The sequence below is a fragment of the Cololabis saira genome, chromosome 9 (genome assembly GCF_033807715.1).
Source record: "Cololabis saira isolate AMF1-May2022 chromosome 9, fColSai1.1, whole genome shotgun sequence".
NCBI lineage: Eukaryota > Metazoa > Chordata > Actinopteri > Beloniformes > Belonidae > Cololabis > Cololabis saira.
The window spans coordinates 18,026,772-18,046,091 of record NC_084595.1 but is presented as its reverse complement, the minus strand read 5'-3'; the positions used below and the strand labels follow the sequence as shown (position 1 = coordinate 18,046,091).

Sequence of the window (19,320 nt, the reverse complement as noted above, 5' to 3'; positions counted from 1 at the left end):
GCAACTTTGAATCCCTCTCACACATACCAAACAGCGAAGCTTTTGATCAATAACTGACTTGAGTTACCCACAAACATTTAGCCATGGGAGAGAATTCAATTAACTGACAGAGAAATATATAATTCAGTGCATTCCCATCGTTGTGATCAGCGCAGCGCCTTCATCGTCATGCAGACCAGCTGCAGAGTGATACCAGGGACTGGAAAAGTTTGACTAATCTTCTCAAAAAACATATGATTTTTGATTGGAAAGACAGTTGGAAGCAGTTCCTCGATTAGATTTCCCCATATGGTTGCTGTCAAAACATTTCAACTTGAACTTGACTTTGCTTCAAAGGAAAGCGTGTGCACCAGCCATCTGTGACTCCCTATTTTGTGCTCTTGTTCATCAAAAACATGTTTGGAAGCAGCATGTTTCTATGCGCTTGGTCTCATAAAAATGTATGAAATAGGTCCACCTATTAACTGCTCAGTAATTGTAAAACACAAAGTCACAGGGTTTGCAAGTATGACAAAATACACGGGGAACAAGATTCACAAAGTCTCCTAGACCCTTGGTTGCAAGAAATTATTTAAAATACTGTCTTTTTCTCACAAAAGAAATCATGAGACACTTAACTGAGCTGACTCTAACTGAGCTCCTGCTGTGGCAGAATCCTTTCCCCTTTATCTCCTGGTATTCACATTTTTCTGAAATAATTACACCATTATTCAGTTGAATTGGCTGTAGGCTGAGGTACCAAAGATTTAAAAAAAAAAAAGAAAAGATGACTGGAAATTATCATTATATGGCGACCTGTCCAGGGTGTACCCTTGCCTCTTGCTTGTAATGAGCTGGGATAGACTCCAGCAGACCCCTGTGACCCTGCAAAGGATAAAGCGGGTATAGATAATGGATGGATGGATGGATGGATAGATGGATGGATGGATGGATGGATGGATGGATGGATGGACGGACGGACGGACGGACGGACGGACGGACGGACGGACGGACGGACGGACGGACGGACGGACGGACGGACGGACGGATGGATGGATGGATGGATGGTGACTCGTCCCAAACCTTTCAAAACAGAAGCTCTGTTTGGTTTGGTTTATGCATCAGAACTACTCTAAGTTTCAGCGATGCAGTTTCTTGCTTAGGTTTATGCAACCCAAAACTACAAGTTAGATCCATGACACAGACCCTAGACCAAGTTCACACCCTGCTCTGAAAATCTGAACGACACCTTCATTATTACAACAGGAAGACGACACAGCTTTGAGTGACAGAGTGAAAAAGCTCTTTAAAAACCTCTGTTTAATTAATAAATCAGTTCAAACCAGCAGAAATCTCACTGGAACAAAATCTAATGTCTATAACCTGCAAAAATTATCAATAAAATCTTTTCTTTTTCCTCACCAGTCCGATGTAAACACGTCTGAACAGGACTAGAGCCTGTAATTTTGTTGTTGCATGTGGGAATGCATCTGCTTGCTTGTTTCCATGACAGTTTGTGACGTAAACAAACTGTTGGTTGTACCACGGATAAATAGCCCACAGATCTGCCATATGTCGTTTTCAAATTAAGTTGTGACAAATTACTACATTATGTATGATTATGTTTCAGAGAAAGAAGAAAGAAGAGAGGCCGACATGCTTCTCTTCCAACCTGCACCGTAATTTGTTTGTGTTTCTTTCCCCTATTTGTTCCCATCTCCCCACCGGTCCAGGTGTTGGAGGGGGGGGTGGTCTTTTCTTTGAACTCAAGAAAGGCCTTTTTCCCCGACTGTGTTCAGGCAAGTTGGGATGTCCCACCTGTTTCCCTGCAATCTCATTTTCCCACAACCTCCCTCTTCTCCTCTCGTCCTCCTCCTTTCCCCTTCTCCCTCACCAGCCAATGACTTAGTCATTTTTTTTATCTGCACATGCTCGCTCCAGAAATGATCCCACTTCAAAGCCACGGGGAATGGCAACATCAGGGATGCCGGATGTGCTCTTGTGCTTTTACAGGATTGCAGGTATGTTCTGGGTTTCACTGTAATTATGCTGATAACACAGCAGGAAAGGAGCACTTCAACTTCCTCATCATTCTGCCTGGGAACCACAACTCTGTTGCCGAGAACCGCGTTTAAGGTTTTTTAGGAGGAATTACAAGTTATTGCAAGACGCAGGTAGTGTTTTTCTAAAGTGCATGGGAGCGTATTTAATTCAGTTTAACTTGAGTTGGACATAAAAAAGAAGGAAAGACAAAAGGACTCAAAGTGCAACTAGTGCTGATGTAGAATGTCTCTCAGCTCGTTCATGCACAGCAAGCCAACATCGTCCACCCAGTTACACCTGGGTGACTTATTAAAAGGACAAACCCTCAGAACACCAGCCATGTACCCTAGATCCCTCAAAGCCACTCAACTCTCCAGACACACTGACCACGTTACTACAAGACCGTTACCGTGGTTACTGGGGCATCGGCTCATCCACAACACACTTCTAAGAGTCCTTTTGCCTTAAACTTTTCTTTATATTTCTCATAATTATCTTTTACATGGTGTCACTTTGCCAGGTGGTTGGACTCTTGCAAGTTTTTTAGTTTTTTTAAACCACTAAAACTGCAGAATCCATATCTTCTGTGGTAGTAAGCAAATGTTTGGACATATCAGACTATATCACACTATACTGACAGCTTTGTTCAGTTGTCGGGGCTGACAGTCACCAGAGTGGGTGATTTCCTGGCCGATGCTGCGTGTCACCTTTTATTGATCTGACTGGTTGGAGTTCAGGAGAGACGCTGATGGACGGATTAGGTTGTGTGTGTGGAAAAGAACTGCATTTGGTAAAAAATAAAAATATTATATATTTTCCCCCCAAGCCAAGTTAAAGCAAGTCTGCTAGTGTAACTAACAACAAAACAAGTCATATCATGCTCCAGGAGGTCTTTATTCACAGTTCAGAAGTCAAATTTACCAAAATTGCTAAAAGCGAAGCAGCTAAAATGACGCCAGCTGCTTATAAATAATACAATTATAATAATAATAATTTTTTAATAATAAAAGCTGTCACTCAAAAACACACCCTAATTATGCATCAATTTGTGGCTTTATAACATTTCTCCCAAAGAGATAGAAATTAATGTGAATTTTAGCAGACAAAAAACAAAGTTAGACATTTCAACATGGGCTTGAAAGGATGTTGAGCTGCTTGTGAACTCAGCCCCTTGCGGTCATGAGGGGAACCACGCGTTGTCCCATTTTGGTGACAGCGACACTTTAAGGAGCCGGCTGTAGCCCCTTGATCTGACTGAACGGTGACAACTCAAACACAAACAAATCCGTCAAAACAAAAGGCAAACTCCATTTTTTTTATTTGTATCAACAGATGTTCAAAAAACTTTCTCTGTCTTTCTCGCCATCTTTGTGTAACTGGTGTAAAACGGATTTCTTTTACAAACAGAAATCTCTGCTACATAAATTCCTCCCACCACAAGCACAAACCTTTTTGGAGCAGAGTTTTTGGAGCAGATTTGTTTCACAGGGTGACAAGCATGATTTATGACTAACAAAAGTAAGGAATCATCAGGGAAAATTCATTTACAAGCTTTCAAATTTTACTGACTCTAATTGAGTCCATAAAATTCCTTGTGCACGAAATTAGCCCCAAAAGCAAAGCCTACCTGTTCCCTTATCTCCTGATCCGGCAGATCAGCTGGGAAACCCACCTTAAGCCAGATTCAAATACCCAGGGTCACTCGTTAAGCCTCTCGTATCTCAAGAGGAACAACTATCGTTCTCGTTCAGAATATGACATTAATGAAAAAGTGAAGAGAGAAATAAAAATTAACTAAACTTTTTCGAGTTTATCCCATCTCTGAATGCTGCTTTCCCAGAATAAAGAACACCACTTCTCTGAAACCTCAAGCCAGAGACGATAACATTAACATTAAATCTGAATTCAGGATACAAATATCCAGCGGCAGGGCCGAAAGAACATAAAATAAAAGAGAATCTGGGAGCAAAACCCCTGCTGCTTGCCAATACGCAACAGAATCCCAGAACGACACGCACCAACCCCTTCCTACCTTTTAGATAAGCCAGACCTCCAACGGGAGAAGCAGGGAAAGTCTAATGCAGAGCAGCATCTCTGCACTCTCATCGCCATCATTATCTACAAAGTCTGTATCCGGCATGTTTTATAGATGAGACTCATCTTCTCTGCTACATCTCAGACAACAGAGGATGTGCAGAAGTACGCACTCCTTTTACCACCTATCTCTGCACACACACACACACACTCAACGGCTTCACCCGTCAGTCACACTGACTTAGTCATGTCAAAGTTGAATAATATATACAAGCACACTGCAAACAAACCAGATTTTGTTCAACCAGTGCCAGTACAGAGCAGGAAGGGACGATGAACCTACCACATGCAGCGATCCCTCGTAGACACAAGCTCCTAGGATGACAGAGAGAAAATATCATTAGAGCGCCGCTAGGTGATCACATGTTTGTTACTGATGTAGGGTTATACAAATATGTCATCATGAATCCGGCAGGTACCCAGGTGAGAGAGCGGGTCATCCTGCAGCGGTGTGGGTTTCTCTAAGCTCTTGGTGCTGTGTGTAGCTGACAACTGTCTAGATGTTAGAGTGGTCAACACATCCCAACAACACAAAACATGTTCCTACATTTACCTTAAAATGAGAACCTTCAGAAGACCCCTCCCTTGAACCCCTACATTTCCAAGTAACACACAAAAACAACACGAAATCAAAGGTCTTTAATAGCTCCGCTGAGAACAGGAATCCTTCCCTTGAATCTTGAAGTTGGTAGATTTAAAAACATTCCCGGAGATGAAAGGTTGTGTGAATTATGCGAACTTAATGAAAAGGAAAGTGAATCACATTTTTTGTTATATTTCCCTCTGTATGATGAACTGAGAACTCCATTATTTACCGAAATGTTTGTTAAAAAAAAAACGGAAATGTTCTGGTGCTCTGACGATGATAGAATGGACGGGTTGTTTAGCTTCAATGTTTTTAAGTTGGCTCATTTTGTTTCTGAAGCCTGGATAAAGCGTCAGGATTGTTTATATGTTTAATTGGTACAGGGTCTGTTGTCTGGCTTTCATTTGCTTTATGTTCCTTTCTCTTTTTTTTGGTGTCTTGTAAGCCCACTCGGGCTGGGCACGTCATGTGCATGACACGTAAATACAAAGTTCAATCAATCAATCAATTAATCCAAGTAGCAGGGGAGCATTTAAACCTTTGAAATGTCATAAAACAACAGGGACACATCTCGTTTTTTAGGGTCTCCCTAAATGTGTGGTGATTAAGTTACTTTCATAAACACTCAGCCACCCGAGATGTCCAGCTCTGTTAGCTATCTTCATCTCACCGTCGGTGGTGTGTGACATGGCGCCATAACGTGATGTACAGTCAAGAATTAGGGCAGGCGTGGAGTCGCTTTTACAGCGCTGGCCAGGATTTACTCTCATTTGGCCTCCAAGTCGTTCTCTTGTTTTGTTTTCTGTCATCATGAGGTTCTGGTCACATCTGCATTTACAGTAAGTTCGCACAGCTGTGTCCCGAGACAATAAGGACACGAGTTCAGTTGTTTTGGGTAGTTTAAGCAAATTCGGGAACGGGAGAGTGCAAGAGCTGGATAAAACTTCCTACAAACGCTAATGAAACATTAAATAAAATCCTGATAAAAAGCCACTGCATGTCAACATTATTATTGTCTCATATGTTAGTTTTAACATCTGGTTTAGTGCTCCTTTAAGACCTTTAAAAACAGTTTCACAAGTATACAGGAATAGATATGTTAAAGTCTGAACTTTATCTGAATTAGCACCTGAGAAGTACTGCTGAACACAAAGGTGAGGGGAAGCTGAACAGTTGGACCATGGGAGGCTTCTCTGCACAAACCCGGGTGGATCTTTACAAGTAGACTCTGGGGGGCACTGAAACAGTCTCTCTGGTATTGATCTTCGATTTGGCTGAGCAGAAGGAATAGCAGAGCAGATGTCAACTGTGCTTCAATCTCCCATATTTAAACTTCAAGGCAGCCGCTCCCTCTGAAATCCCTGCTTGTTTAACGGGATCATCCTTTTTTTTCTTTCCTATTTGAAGTGAGTTTGCATGAAGTATTCATGTGTAGTTGGTGTCTTACTTGCAGTAGACGGTGGTCAGAGCACTCAGTTTGAAGAATTTGTAATGATTTGTGCCAGGAAAAGCTAAGCTGAATAAAGCTCAAAATAGGGCAGCGTAAAGAGCATATTCTTTTTATTACTTAAGGAAGAAAACGTAAACTGGTGATTTGTATAGTGGATTTTAACGTGTTTTTTTTTTTAAGTATTCTTCACCACCACTGTCTAGTGCTTCAACAGAAAGTACACTTTTACCGATTTCCAACACAGCTGTTAGAGAGCGAACGGATGCCGGCAGAAAGGCAACTGGCTCGCCTTTGAGATGCAGAAGAAGAGCCTCTGCGGCGCTGTGACAAAGGAGAAACGGCGCGACGAGAATACATATCTGAATGCTGATTGTTCTACATCATTAATGATGTAAATGATGTAGAAAAAAGTTGAGAGGCAATGCTGTTGCACTTTTCCCCAGTTTCTTGTACAACTGAACACAGCAGGTCCACCATCTTCAAATCCAATCAGGTCTCATTTTCAGCTAATCTAAGGAGAAAATCACCAACATCTAAGTGTCAAAGGCCCTCCACAGCATTGAGGCTGGATTTAGAAGCTCGGTGTTCAGCTGCACAAACGCAGTCAAACCCCCGGAAACAACATTCAGGCCTGCACTGATCATCACCAATAAAAAGGTGAACGTTTGTGTCTCACCACTTTCGACAATCAAAGATTACAAGGAAAGTTTATGGAAGCCCACCAGGGCCATTTCCATGGTAATCACAGCCAACCAGATGATACGTAGCACTACACCAAGATTAGTTAGCTTAACAAAAAGGGCTTACACAAAAATAAATCCAGCTTACACACATATACAAGTTGCCTGCTAATGTTCTAACGTACCACTATAGGTCATTGTACGGAAACGTCGCTGGAAGCCCGAGTTTCTCCTGTGTGGTTTTAATATTATGGCATTAAAGGGATGTGAACAGGGAAGAATGGCCTGAAAACAGACCACACTCTGGTTTGTACCATTGCTATTACATTTTTTTTTTTATCTTTAAACATCTGGTTGTAGGTGAAATATATGATTTTAAAATCAAGACAAAAGCAATGGGACACTAAAGATGCCCATTGAGTTTTTATTCATTACTAAGGTTTAAGCTTGGTCCCAATTTCCGCATTGTGGGCGTGTACATAGTTCATACTAGGCACCTTTATTATCCCTGAGAGTACTATACATCAGAATGACTTGCTTAAAAAGCTAGTGGTGGCAGCAACATTTCAAGTCTGGTAGTTCTGCATTTAGCCATCTGCACCAGCGATCAGATGGCAGCAACATTAAATAATTACAACAAGGTTTGGCACCAGCCAAGACGGGGCCGAGCCTTCCTTAAAGTTCTGAGTGCAACTTTGTGCAGTTTGTTAAGATTATGTAAGTTCACGCCTGCAATCTTTCCACACACCCTCTCAAAGCCCTTGAGTCTATTCTTGTTATATACAAGTCAACACATAAAAAGTAAGAACAGATAAAAAAAGAAAAAGAAAAACACAAGAGAAAGACGTTCTCATAAAAGTGCTGTCAACATTACACCCAAGAATAAAGGCTTTCGCCGTCACTGAATCCTGATGCTACAGGGCTATGATGAAGGTCCGCCACACGAGGTGAGGACAAGAATAACAGAGTTATCCACTAATATAAAGGGGGGGACCAGTGGAGGAGAGATAGGCAACAGATAAAACGCCATGAAATCATGAAAACACCATCTCAGTTTAAAAGTCCATCAGCCAGAAGACTAAAGTATTTAGTCTATAGACTTTAGTCTAAATATGAGGTTGGATATAATTAAAAGCAGATTAAAAGAAAGAAAAATAACTTTAAATCTAGTTAAAACTATGTTTAAAAGGATGCATGTTGCATCAATCATACTCCTGCCACCTTATTTATGAGAGCATCCTTTACAATCTTCTCTCTACGGTCATTAAAAGTCTTAATAGCCTCGGTTTGGGAGCACAGGGACGATACTGGATTCGTTCCAAAGGCTGGGGACCTGGTGAAGCTCTCGGGGCCGTGTAAAACGAATACATCTGCCAGCAGGACAGCACAGATATGGATGTGAGGTTGGCTTTTGTCATAGTGCCCACATGAGGTCTGATGGGAGTATCATTGTCCATACATGTCCAGTAGATTAGCATGTACAAATAAGGGCTTATTCTGAGCCAAAGAGACTGGTACTCTCTCCACACAGAGCCTCACGGACTTCCTCGGAGGAAAGCTACCGTCTCAGCACTTACAGGGCAAAGTACCAGGAGGGGTGTTGTTACTATTGAAGTAACAATGACAACTCCAATCTTACCAAAGAAATTATGAACGCTTGTTTTCTCTTCTTGTCAGATCCCTGACTGCCTCAGTCCAACATCCCTGAAAATATCTGAGTACATTCTACATATCTAGATACTCAATTGGCCACACAAGATGCTAACCAACATCGTTAGCCCACAAATAGTTTCCTCATGAAAACAAATCTTAGACAAGTACTGCCTCACAACAATAAACAATTCACCAAAACTCTTGTTTCATACAAAATCTGGGTTTGTTCGTCCATTTTGAGGGTTTACCCTCATTGACACTCAGTGCAGTAAAAGTAATTAAAGTGGGCTCCGAGGTAAAGGTCTGCTCAGTTTGAAGTTTAAAACGATAAGACACAATAAAAACAGACAGATGGGTCTGAGCCTGAGGCCGACCAGAGGTCTGAGCATCGCTGTACCAAGAAATGTGAGACACCTCAGGGGAGAGTAGAGGCAGAGGTAAATATTTGCCGTTATGCTCCAGATAAGGATAACAGGAGTAGAGTAGCAGTCATTTTCATAAAAGATTCCTGACAGCATCTGTTTATGGTGCTGGTACATGATTCCATTTCTCTGTGGGTGACAGCGTGCTCTACAAAATAAAATCTGCCAGTGGAATTAGTTTTTAACATTAAATTTAAACAGTTACTAAAACCAGAAAAATATGCATTAATTCTACTCTTGTTCCTCATGTTAAGGATGGGCAAAAATATCAATATGGCAATATATCGCGATACTTTGCAGGCCGATTCGATATTATAATTATATATAATTTAATATCGATTTTTTTTATTTATTTTTATTTTTGTTTCAGACGGGTTGTAAATTCAGTAACACTTTATTGTATACATGGGGTTAAATAATATTGTTAATTTTAATTTCATATCATGTAAATAATATAAAACACATAAGCAAATATGTTGTAACTTTAGCTTGTATAGTTACAGTAAAACAGCATGGATCATTTGAACTACATTGTTTTGACTCAGTTTGTCCCATGAATTATCACCATAATTTGATGTACGTGCAACTCAGATTTTAAGATGCTTAATGCCTTTTATATATATCGCAAAATTTGGATATCGCAATATTGTATCGTGAGTGAAGTATTGTGATGTGTATCGTATCGTGAGGTCCTTGGCAGTACCGCCCCTACCTCATCTTGCTTCTAGTTTTGTCTTTGCTATAGTTTTGAGGAGTAGATGCAGATTTCAGAATATTCTATAATAATTTGACTGAAGGTTGATATGTGCTGGAAAATCATGGTGGAGCAAAGAGACCTGAGGTCAAAATCATCACACATGTTAAGATTTTAAAGTCAGTTTCTTTATAGACCAGAACCTTCAGGTATCAGGCACCTATGGGGCTAAAACAGTCTCATAATTCACAAATGCATACGCCGATCCACAAATGCACAGACCGATTCACAAATGCACAGACCACTTCACAAATGCACAGGACAAAATTCAAAAATGCACACGCCGATTCACAAATGCAAACGCAGATCCGTAAATGCACAGGACAAGATTCACAAATGCACAGACTGATTCACAAATGCACAGGACAATTCACACATGAATTGGACAAGATACACAAATGTATTTTTGATGCACACACAAATATAACCTGATTTACAAACTTTTTTTGTCTTTGAGCTGCGCTGGATTTGCGTGCATTTGCGGATCGGCGTGTGCATTTGTGAATCGGTCTGTGCATTTGTGAATTTTGTTCTGTGCATTTGTGGTCGGCGTGTGCATTTGTGAATTATGAGACTGTTCTAGCTCCATAGGCACCCAACTCTTTTGATCAGGTCTCAAAAGTAATGTGGGCTCTGTAATATTGGCTTAAATAAGCTTCATCATCTCTGCCCGCCTCGGTCTTTCAAAAGAAGAGACTTCAAAGAACACAGGAGAAGAGAAAATAGCGAGGCTTTCACAAGCTTTACCGCAATTTTCTGCTTTCCACATTGTGATCACAGTGTCTTAAAACACAGCTCTCAATTATCTCTCTTAATATTCAATGTCAAGTTATTACATGGTCATTTTCAGATCTTAACACCATCCCTCTGAAATGTTCAGTTGTTCAATCTGAGCATTTCATTCAGGATCTTCTCCTGCTCAACATTTTCTCTTTCAATTATACGTCCCAAGGAGCAGACATAGCTATTTATGACACTGCAAAAGCAGCGGCTGTAGTATACAGTACATTTGTCCTCAAGTGTTAAAAAAAACTATAGGACCTATTAAAAGAACAGAACAAGCTCTCAGTGATGTCACTCACCATTTTAGATTTAAGCGCCAACGTTCCAAAGGGGATGAATTTTTTTTTTTGGACCACGACAGGTTCAAAATTGTACAGAACGATACATCTATGAGTGATTAGGAGCCTGAACTTTTGGAAAGTTAAGCCAATGAATAGCTGTCTTCACTTTTGCTGTTTAGCTGTTTATTGAGGTCTGAAATGTGAATAAAGCCCCCCTCCGCCCCCCCGGGATCTGCTGTGTCCTCGGCACATCCAGGAGTAGCTGGTCAGCTGACCTGAGAGTTTGGGAAAAGGGAGTGCAAGTGCAGCGGTCCAGAGAGGTAGGGCAGGCGAGACCATTTAAAGATTCAAAAAGCACTGAAAGATTTTGAACAGTTTCTCTGAAATGGACGGGCAGCCAGTGCAGTGAGGATCAGACAGGAGTAATGTGCTCTGTCCTCTGCGTTTTAGTTAAAAAGGCCTGTGGCAGCATTTCACACCGGCTGAGGAAGAGACTGAGAGGGCTGCCTAAAATTGTAATGAATTGAAACTGAATTCTGGACCAAATGCTTTAATCTTCACCAATTGTCCCAGTTTGAAGAAGCCAGATTTTTCCACTGCACTGATTTGACTGTCTAGACCAAAATCCTTGTCAATTTTAAAATGGACAATAGGCTTTCAGTACTGTGCAAAGGGACCTACCTCCACAGGAGAAAAGAAAAAAAAAATCACCTGATCTGATCTTTTCATTAAAATTGAAAAGAGCCGAACCATCAAAGTTTTTAGCTCCCAAGACATTCAGTTAATGCTTGTATGGAGTAGGCATTCCTGCTTTTAAGGGACGCATAAACCTTAACGTAATTTGTGCAATAATGGATGGGATTTTTGTTCAAAGAAGGAAACAGAGGCAAAACAAATACAACGGGTCCGAAGGAGCTTCTGTCTGTGGTGTCAGGGATCCGAGGAGGATCCTTTCAAAACCATTCTCGGACCCAAGGAACACCAACCACAAATTAAAGGTTAAAAAGAAAGTTTAATGGAGCCCCGGATAGCTCAGTGGGTTGAGCAGGCACACCATATGCAGAGGCTATCGCCCTCATGCAGGTGGCAGGTTCAAATCCCGGCCTGTCGCTCTTTACGGCGCGTCTTCCCGCCTCTCATGCTCTCCGTTTCCTGTCTAGCCACTTTCAGAATAATAGTCCACTAAAGCCACATAATCAAAAAAAAAAGTTTATTAATAAAAATGAAAAGAGAGAAGACCCTGGCAAGGCTGCTAGGATGGCAACAAGCTCAGGCTTAACCCTGGATGCAACAAGAGGCTCCCTAACTAATCTTAGATGAAAGATCACTGCATTCCAGTTGTCACCTCAAATATGTGACGTTGGTTCAATCACAGCACATGTAAACAAACCAAAAAGGTAAGACAGGCATCCGTACTACCAGAGATTTCCCACTTTTGCTTCGGCAACAGTTTACAGATTCTAGCTGTTAACACCGCGGATCATACTATTTGTTTGGGTGTTTGAAGTGAAGGACAACTCAAAAACCTTGACATTACACAGCCCCTGACCCTTTGACCCGATGGAAAAGATTATTTTTTGACTCATTATATGTCAACCTTTACATATTAAAAGAAAAAACAAAACAACAATTTACAACTATACAACAATTTGATCTGGAAGTTTTGACATCTCTCTGTTGTGGGATACAAGTGCAGGCAAACTCTAAAACAAATTTGATTTAAATAAAGCAAGAATAGTTAAATATATCGGAAATACGAGTGGTGCTGCGGCTGGAGAATAACTCGACTTGAAAAAAAGCACACATCTCATTTTGGCTCCAAACCACATCCACTCCTTTCATCCCGCAGCCCTAACTGTCAATAACATTTCAACATTTATAACACCCTCTCTTTGCCCGGCTGCCTGCCTGCCAACACCACGAGCTCCTGCCTTTCAGAAGCAAGAGAGAACCTCAGCGCCTGAATTTTACTGAAGGAAAAGAGGCTAGGCAGATTGGGTCCACGCTGAGATGAAGAGCGGAGGCTAATGATTCCTGCTGCTGCATGTGAGCAGCAAATGTTTTCAACATGAGGCCCGGCTCTCTCTCCCTCTCTTTCCCTCTCTCTCTCTCTCTCGCAGGGGACGGGACCGTTAATATGTTTGATATGCAATATGAAGAGAACGGGTCATTTCCGTCACAGCCTCTTAGTTCTGCTTAAGATTCTGCCCATAACGGTCTCATGCACTGTAACTGTTCAGTAGAGGAGGCTGTGGCTGTGCACCGGTGGACTTTTAGGATTTGATGCAGTGCAATAAATATTTAAGAAGCAACACAGGATCAGTTTCAAAGATGCATTTAGATATTAAAGTTGATAAAAAATGTACAAAGGGCCCACATGTTTCTCCTCAGTTCAGATTCTGTTGCAGTCTGCTGGAAGTGGCTGTTAGAATATGGATTACTATTGTTATGGATTACTAAGAAGATTAGCGGCTTGATAACTGGCGTCTGAGTTGTGTACTCGGAGTTTAAACTTATTTCAGTCAGAGCTGTAAGATTTCTCTTTGAAGTTTGACATGAATTTGCAGATTAAGTCCTGATGTATTATTATGAGATGCACACAGCTAAAAGGTTCAGCATCAAATCCAAGGCTAAATTGATCAAATCTGATGTAATATTTCGAATGTGTAATTAAAGCAATTTTTTACAGTTTTGGCTGATTTATTTTCAGCAGACAATCACATAAAACAAGACTGTTGAAGGTCACTTATTATGAAAAAGAAAATCAATGTTCTTTTTTTTTATAGCTTTCACAGCATTCATTTGGGTATTTGAATTAAAAAACTTTGACATAACACCAGCCTGTCACTTTGACTGACCTGTTCAAATTTGGAGGAATCTGTGACATCATTGACCAAGATCAAAGTATAATTATCCCGCCTCCCCATCTTTATCTACATACAGTTTCACATTATCAAACTGATGTTGCTTCCCCTGTGGGTAGATGGGTAGCACGAAGATTTACGACCCGTTTCAAAAGAGGCAGGCCCACAGAAAGGGGGTGTGGACTGAGATCCTGAAACCTCCCACTTTAACTTTCCATTTGAACTTGGAAGTCGGAATTTCTGAGTTGCAAGTGAGAGCTGTCAACTGGAATGCCGCTTGACGTTGAAATTCAAACTCAGCCAAACCTAGTTTAAAACCGTTTTTTTTTTTTAATTCACATTAAAACATGCATGCCCATAGTATAGTTCACTTTTATAAGTGATGTGTTGCAGTGCTACTTGTATGTGCTAAATCTTAGCGCTGTTAAGAGTTTCTATTTATCTATCTATCACTTTTATAAGTGATGTGTTGCAGTGCTACTTGTATGTGCTAAATCTTAGCGCTGTTAAGAGTTTCTATTTATCTATCTATCACTTTTATAAGTGATGTGTTGCAGTGCTACTTGTATGTGCTAAATCTTAGCGCTGTTAAGAGTTTCTATTGCTAAAGATGGAGAATGGCAGTGATGGTCAATGTTGGCCTTTATCAGATGTTTGGAAAGGTTCATTTTCAAACTTTGCAACTCAGGTTAGACATCATTCACGGCTTGAATTATGAACTGTAACTACGTCAGAGATTATTTCTGAGCTTGATTTAGCTCACGTGTGTTTAAAAGTTTAAGGGTCTTTCCCATGGCACCAACTAGTTGGTTTCAGCAGTGTTAGCACTGTTAGTCCTGGCATTGGGCCATTGCAGCTATAAAGACCTGTACTTCCTCACACGGACACTAGGGGCACATGTCTGGGTCTCAGAGGAACTGACAGGTGAGAATGTGGGAATGAGGACTTCCTAAAAGGTAAATGGTACATCCCTCTACATAAAAAGGAGGCAGAAAAAAGGGAGGTAACTTGTTCTGTGTCTCTGTTATTTTGACCAAATCCTGTTTTATACATTTCAATCGACTCGACTCCTTTCAGATAGAAACAGTAAGATGCCAAATTTGTCTCAGTCACTTCATATTTCCAGCTGATGTTTGTGGATGCAGATTGAAAATGAATTTTCCTCCCCTGGGAAACTGTTGAGGCTGAGGCTGAAGTTTTGATGGTGGCTCTTGCAGACACCCCCCCTGCAGGAGTCATAAACAACTGACCAGGCTGTAAAATCCGCTTCAGACTGAAAAGACAAACTTCTGACTTCCAGCCAGAACTTTCTCATGTCTGTCAGAACCCGATGCGCAGTGTGGGGGGGGCTCTGTCTTTCAGAAAAACGACCGAAATCGAATCAAACTGGGGGTGCATGAGTGTGCAACTCCCGAAACACCCAGCAACCTGCTCAACATGGTTGGGTGAAAGGAGAGGCAGAATACTCACCATGAACCCCCCCGGGGACGGCGAGGACCCAAGCCAGGGCGCTGATGATGAGTGGCCCCCATCCCCTCATGGTCGGAACCACAGCGGACGGGAAATAAAGATCCAATAAGGAAAAGAAGCAGCGATGTGGGTTGGCGTCTCTAGCTGAAATGAAAGCGGTCCTCTCCGTGCATCATTGGTCTTTGTGAGATGTGGGATCCCGGGGTCTGTGCGCTGCGCGCAGGGACGCGGCGCGCAGGACGCGCAGGACGCGCAGGGACGCGCCGGCGCGGCTCCGGACTGCGCTCCGGCCGGGGAACCTGGAATGCGGCGCAGGCAGCGCCGAAACCTGGAGCAGTCTGCGCCTCCGGATCTCCGCCTGCTGGCTCCTCTGCCGTGCACCAAAACTCTGTCTTTAAAACTCAGCACCTGAACAGGCAACAAGAGCTGCTGGGCAACCACAAGCGCACAAGCACAGCGGCAGCAGCGCGGCCGGGACGCACGAGGTGGACGGGCTGTGGGACTTTCTCCGAGCGCCCCCACTTACACCCTCCTCTTCTTGTTTTTTCTTGTTGGCCCTCTCTCCAGGAGGACGTCCCACCTCTCCCCTGTGCTGGCCCCCCTCCCCTACCTCCACCAGCCACCCTCCCTCCCACCCACACCAGATATAATCTCGCTGGCCGGGGACTCCGCCGCTGCGGGATTAAATCACGAGGGACGGGATTAAACCTGAATTATGGTTCTGCGTTAAATCCAAAATTGGTGTAACGCGGAACCATAAATCAACCTTTACTCTCGTGCAGTAGAGTCGTCGGAGGAATTCGTCGTTTTAATCCCATTTGCAGCTGGGAATTCTCAGGTTGCGAATATAATCAAATACTTCCTCTCCCTGCACCGTCCCAGTTGTGTGGTGCTGACTTCAGACACACTTTATCATGTTTAAACACAATTTTATAACCCACGGAGTCGTTATTATACTCAGTAGCTACTCGAGTTGTAAAAAAAAAATCAGGGGGGATGGCGGATTTTATCATATGGGGACAGATAATTTGTGCTGATTACAAATAATATAATATATTACAAATAATAGCACTGACCAAAACACCTACAAAAATACTGCAGGAATGACATAGCAGCAGTTAAATGCAGCCTTCTGTAAGCTTTAAATATCCACTGGGCTTACATCAAATACATCAAAAAAACACAAAAATAAAAAACAGTTTTCTGAACTTATCAATATGATTCTGTCCTTCACAGGATAAGTAAAATGGATCACTGAAAAAACTCAAAATCTTAACAAGAATATTTGTCTTATTTCTAGTTAAAATGTCTCATTTTAGTAAAAAAATCTCATTACACTTTAAACAAGACTCATCACTGGAAAAAACAACAATTTTCACCTGTTTAGAGTAGATTTTCACTTAAAATAAGTACAAAAATTTGCCAGTGGAACAAGATTTTTTGCTTGTAATGAGAAGATAAATCTTGTCCCACTGGCAGATTTTTCTACCTATTTCAAGTGAAAATTTACTTGAAACAGGTAAAAATTGTCAAATAAGTTATTTTTATGGTGTTATTTTTCTGGTGATGACTCTAAATGTTGAAATAGCAGTAAAACCACATTCATTGATGAAATGACATAAGGGATGGAAAGGAGGGATGGCAGTTTTACAGGGGGGATGATTTGGACTGTTTTTTATTTCAGGGGGGATGCCATCCCCCCTCATCCCCCCTCAACTCGAGTACTGATTATACCCCTGTTTTACTTATAGAGACCTTTAGTGTGTCTCCCCTCGATATAGGTACACTGTTTGTGTTTATGAGACTTTAATATCGCTTTATAGTGTTTTTATCCTCTGATGGGAGTTTAAACTGCCTTTGTCTCATATAACAGGATTAATCCTCAATGGATGGCCCTCTTATACTCTTATATAGTCTATCTAAATGCCAAGTGGGTTTCCAGTTGGGCAAAAGTCAGCACCTTTACCATAAAGTACCCCCATGACTCAACAGCTCTTAGATCCACCTTTAGCAATAACTTTAAACTGAAATGGATCTGGCTCCATCAGTCTCACATTATTGGGCTCATTCATCTTTTCAGCTCAGAGGTTTTTGGGTATTTTCTTATAAATAGTTTTTCTTAAAGTCCTGCCATGCCATTTAAATTAGGCTAAGTCATTAACTTTGACTGCACCATTCCAGAAGCGTAGTTTTTAAATTATTTCTCATCCGTTCTAGGGCTGTGAGGTTTGCTAGACTGCTTTAAATCATCATCATCATCCTGGTGCATGACCCAATTTGACCAAGCTTTAGCTCTGACAGATGGCTCCACATTTGCCTCCCCAGTACTCTGGCATACAGGGGAGCTCATGGTCCACTCGCAAGGTGCCCGGGTCCTGTTTGCAGCACAACAACCACAAACCATCACACTTACTGATAACTGAGAGCCGGTTTGAAGGACTCACAAAACTGTTAAAGCTTGGTACCTTCCAAAGTACGCCTCTTCACATCAGCCATGTTAAGTAAAAGAAAGGCAAGTCTTTATTTTGTGATTATAGGGACAAACCGGAATAGGTGAGAATGTTTAGTGGACTACCTAGGCACATCTCACACCAGGAATGAACAGCTGCCTTGCATTTTGCTATTTCTATTTTTGAAGAAACAGTTGCTCTGTCAAAGTATATGAAGTATTAAAGAGATAAGATGACAGAAGGTGCTACAGCACCGTGTAGTATGAAGAAAAATGTGGTTTTTGTACATTAACCATGTTTCAGTAGAAGCCCACAATAAAACTATCAATATGTAAATAAGATTAGAATGGGCTTTTTAAAATATTGTTATTATATATTTAGATTAGATAGATCTTTATTCATTTCATATTATATTTGTAAATAACAGGGCCGGTCGTAGGATTTTGGTGGCCCTAAGCAAGATTTTGTTTGTAGCCTCAAAAACACTCCAAGCACCAAATCACACACAACTTAAAGACACAGACACAAATAATAGAGATGGACAAATATCCTACTATCAGGAAATGCAATGCATAAAAAAACGATATGATTTCAAAAAGAAAGCATTTTGTGAAATATGTTGGGCCCCTTTTGATCATGTCCCCCCCAAACAGTTATGGCCCCAAACAAACCCAGGAGCTGGCCCTGGATAATAGGTATGTGTCATCAGAGTGATGACATATTCTTGTATCATGTTGTGGATGTGTTACACTACAAAGGGCATCGTGGTTGTTTAGTAACATTTTCTCAGTGACCTGTTGTGTCATTGTATTGAACCTGGACTTTAAAATGACTGGGAGTTCACTTATCTCTCATCTGTAGTAACTGAGCTTATGTCTCCATAAAAATCTTATAAGCTTTGTGATGTTTAATAAGCATGAGTGCAGCACTGAGATTCCTCAGTGTCACATAGCAGAAACATGATCTCCACTCAAGGCTTTTGTCCTCTGCCAAAAACAGGGATCAGAATCAGTTTTGCCTTTGACCGAGCTTTCTTTGTGCTTCTGTCTGAGCCTTGCAACTATTTATAAGTAACAGCGGTGCAGTAGAAAAAAAATATGAGCAGGGAACCAGATTCTGTAATTATTTTTGATGTCTCATCATGCTGAGCTTTCACTCACTTTATTCACACAGGAGGTCAGGCTTACTGTGGAAGTTTAATATCACTGGGTATGAAAATATTCAATAATACACTTAAAAGGATTCGACACCAGCTCGTAGGGAGATTTTTATAGTTATTTATGGATGATGCAAGACTCGCGCTCAGGCTGAAAAATACTTTTTCTGCATTGAGCATTTTAATCAGTGTCAATGATGGGAGCGATGAATTTGATGAATTTGATTCTGTGTTCTTCTAGATGCTGAAAAGAAACATAGTGGATAAGATGGAGGCAGGAAAGGATACAGCTTTAAAGGTTTGTGTTAAACTTATGAAATACATGTACACTTCAGTCTACTATCAACATTTTATACACTTGTATATTCTATTGTGATACGGGACTTAACATTTTACGGTCAAAGCCATGCAGTCACTGCCAATTTTCTTTGAGCTTTGCCAAAGGATCCCCCCACCCTCTAACAATTAACTGCTGCAGTTGTTTCTTAATCCATTCAGTTCAATCAAATAAAAAGTTAGGCCCAAGCATGTCACGTCTTCTTTCATTCCAAAGCTGAATCCAACTGCCGAACTGTTCAGATAATGTTCACTGTTGAATGTTTACAGGACGAATAAAAGTTCAGTAAATCTTCCCGCCTGAAGGAGCTGAAAGGAG

General features: G+C 41.2%; 1 protein-coding gene across 3 annotated transcripts in view; it reads right to left on the bottom strand.

Annotated features, from left to right (window-relative positions):
* Nucleotides 1-15,589, bottom strand: part of fras1 (Fraser extracellular matrix complex subunit 1) — a 329,177-nt gene extending 313,588 nt beyond the window's left edge. For all 3 annotated transcript variants that reach the window (XM_061730659.1, XM_061730660.1, XM_061730661.1), the window contains exons 1-2: nt 15,060-15,589; nt 4,400-4,431 (exon numbers count right to left, since the gene is read on the bottom strand). In XM_061730659.1, the coding sequence (XP_061586643.1) occupies nt 4,400-4,431; nt 15,060-15,129 (102 nt within the window). In that variant the 5' untranslated portion in view covers nt 15,130-15,589. The remainder of the gene's footprint in view (nt 1-4,399; nt 4,432-15,059) is intronic.
* Between the last annotated feature and the right edge of the window lie 3,731 nt (nt 15,590-19,320).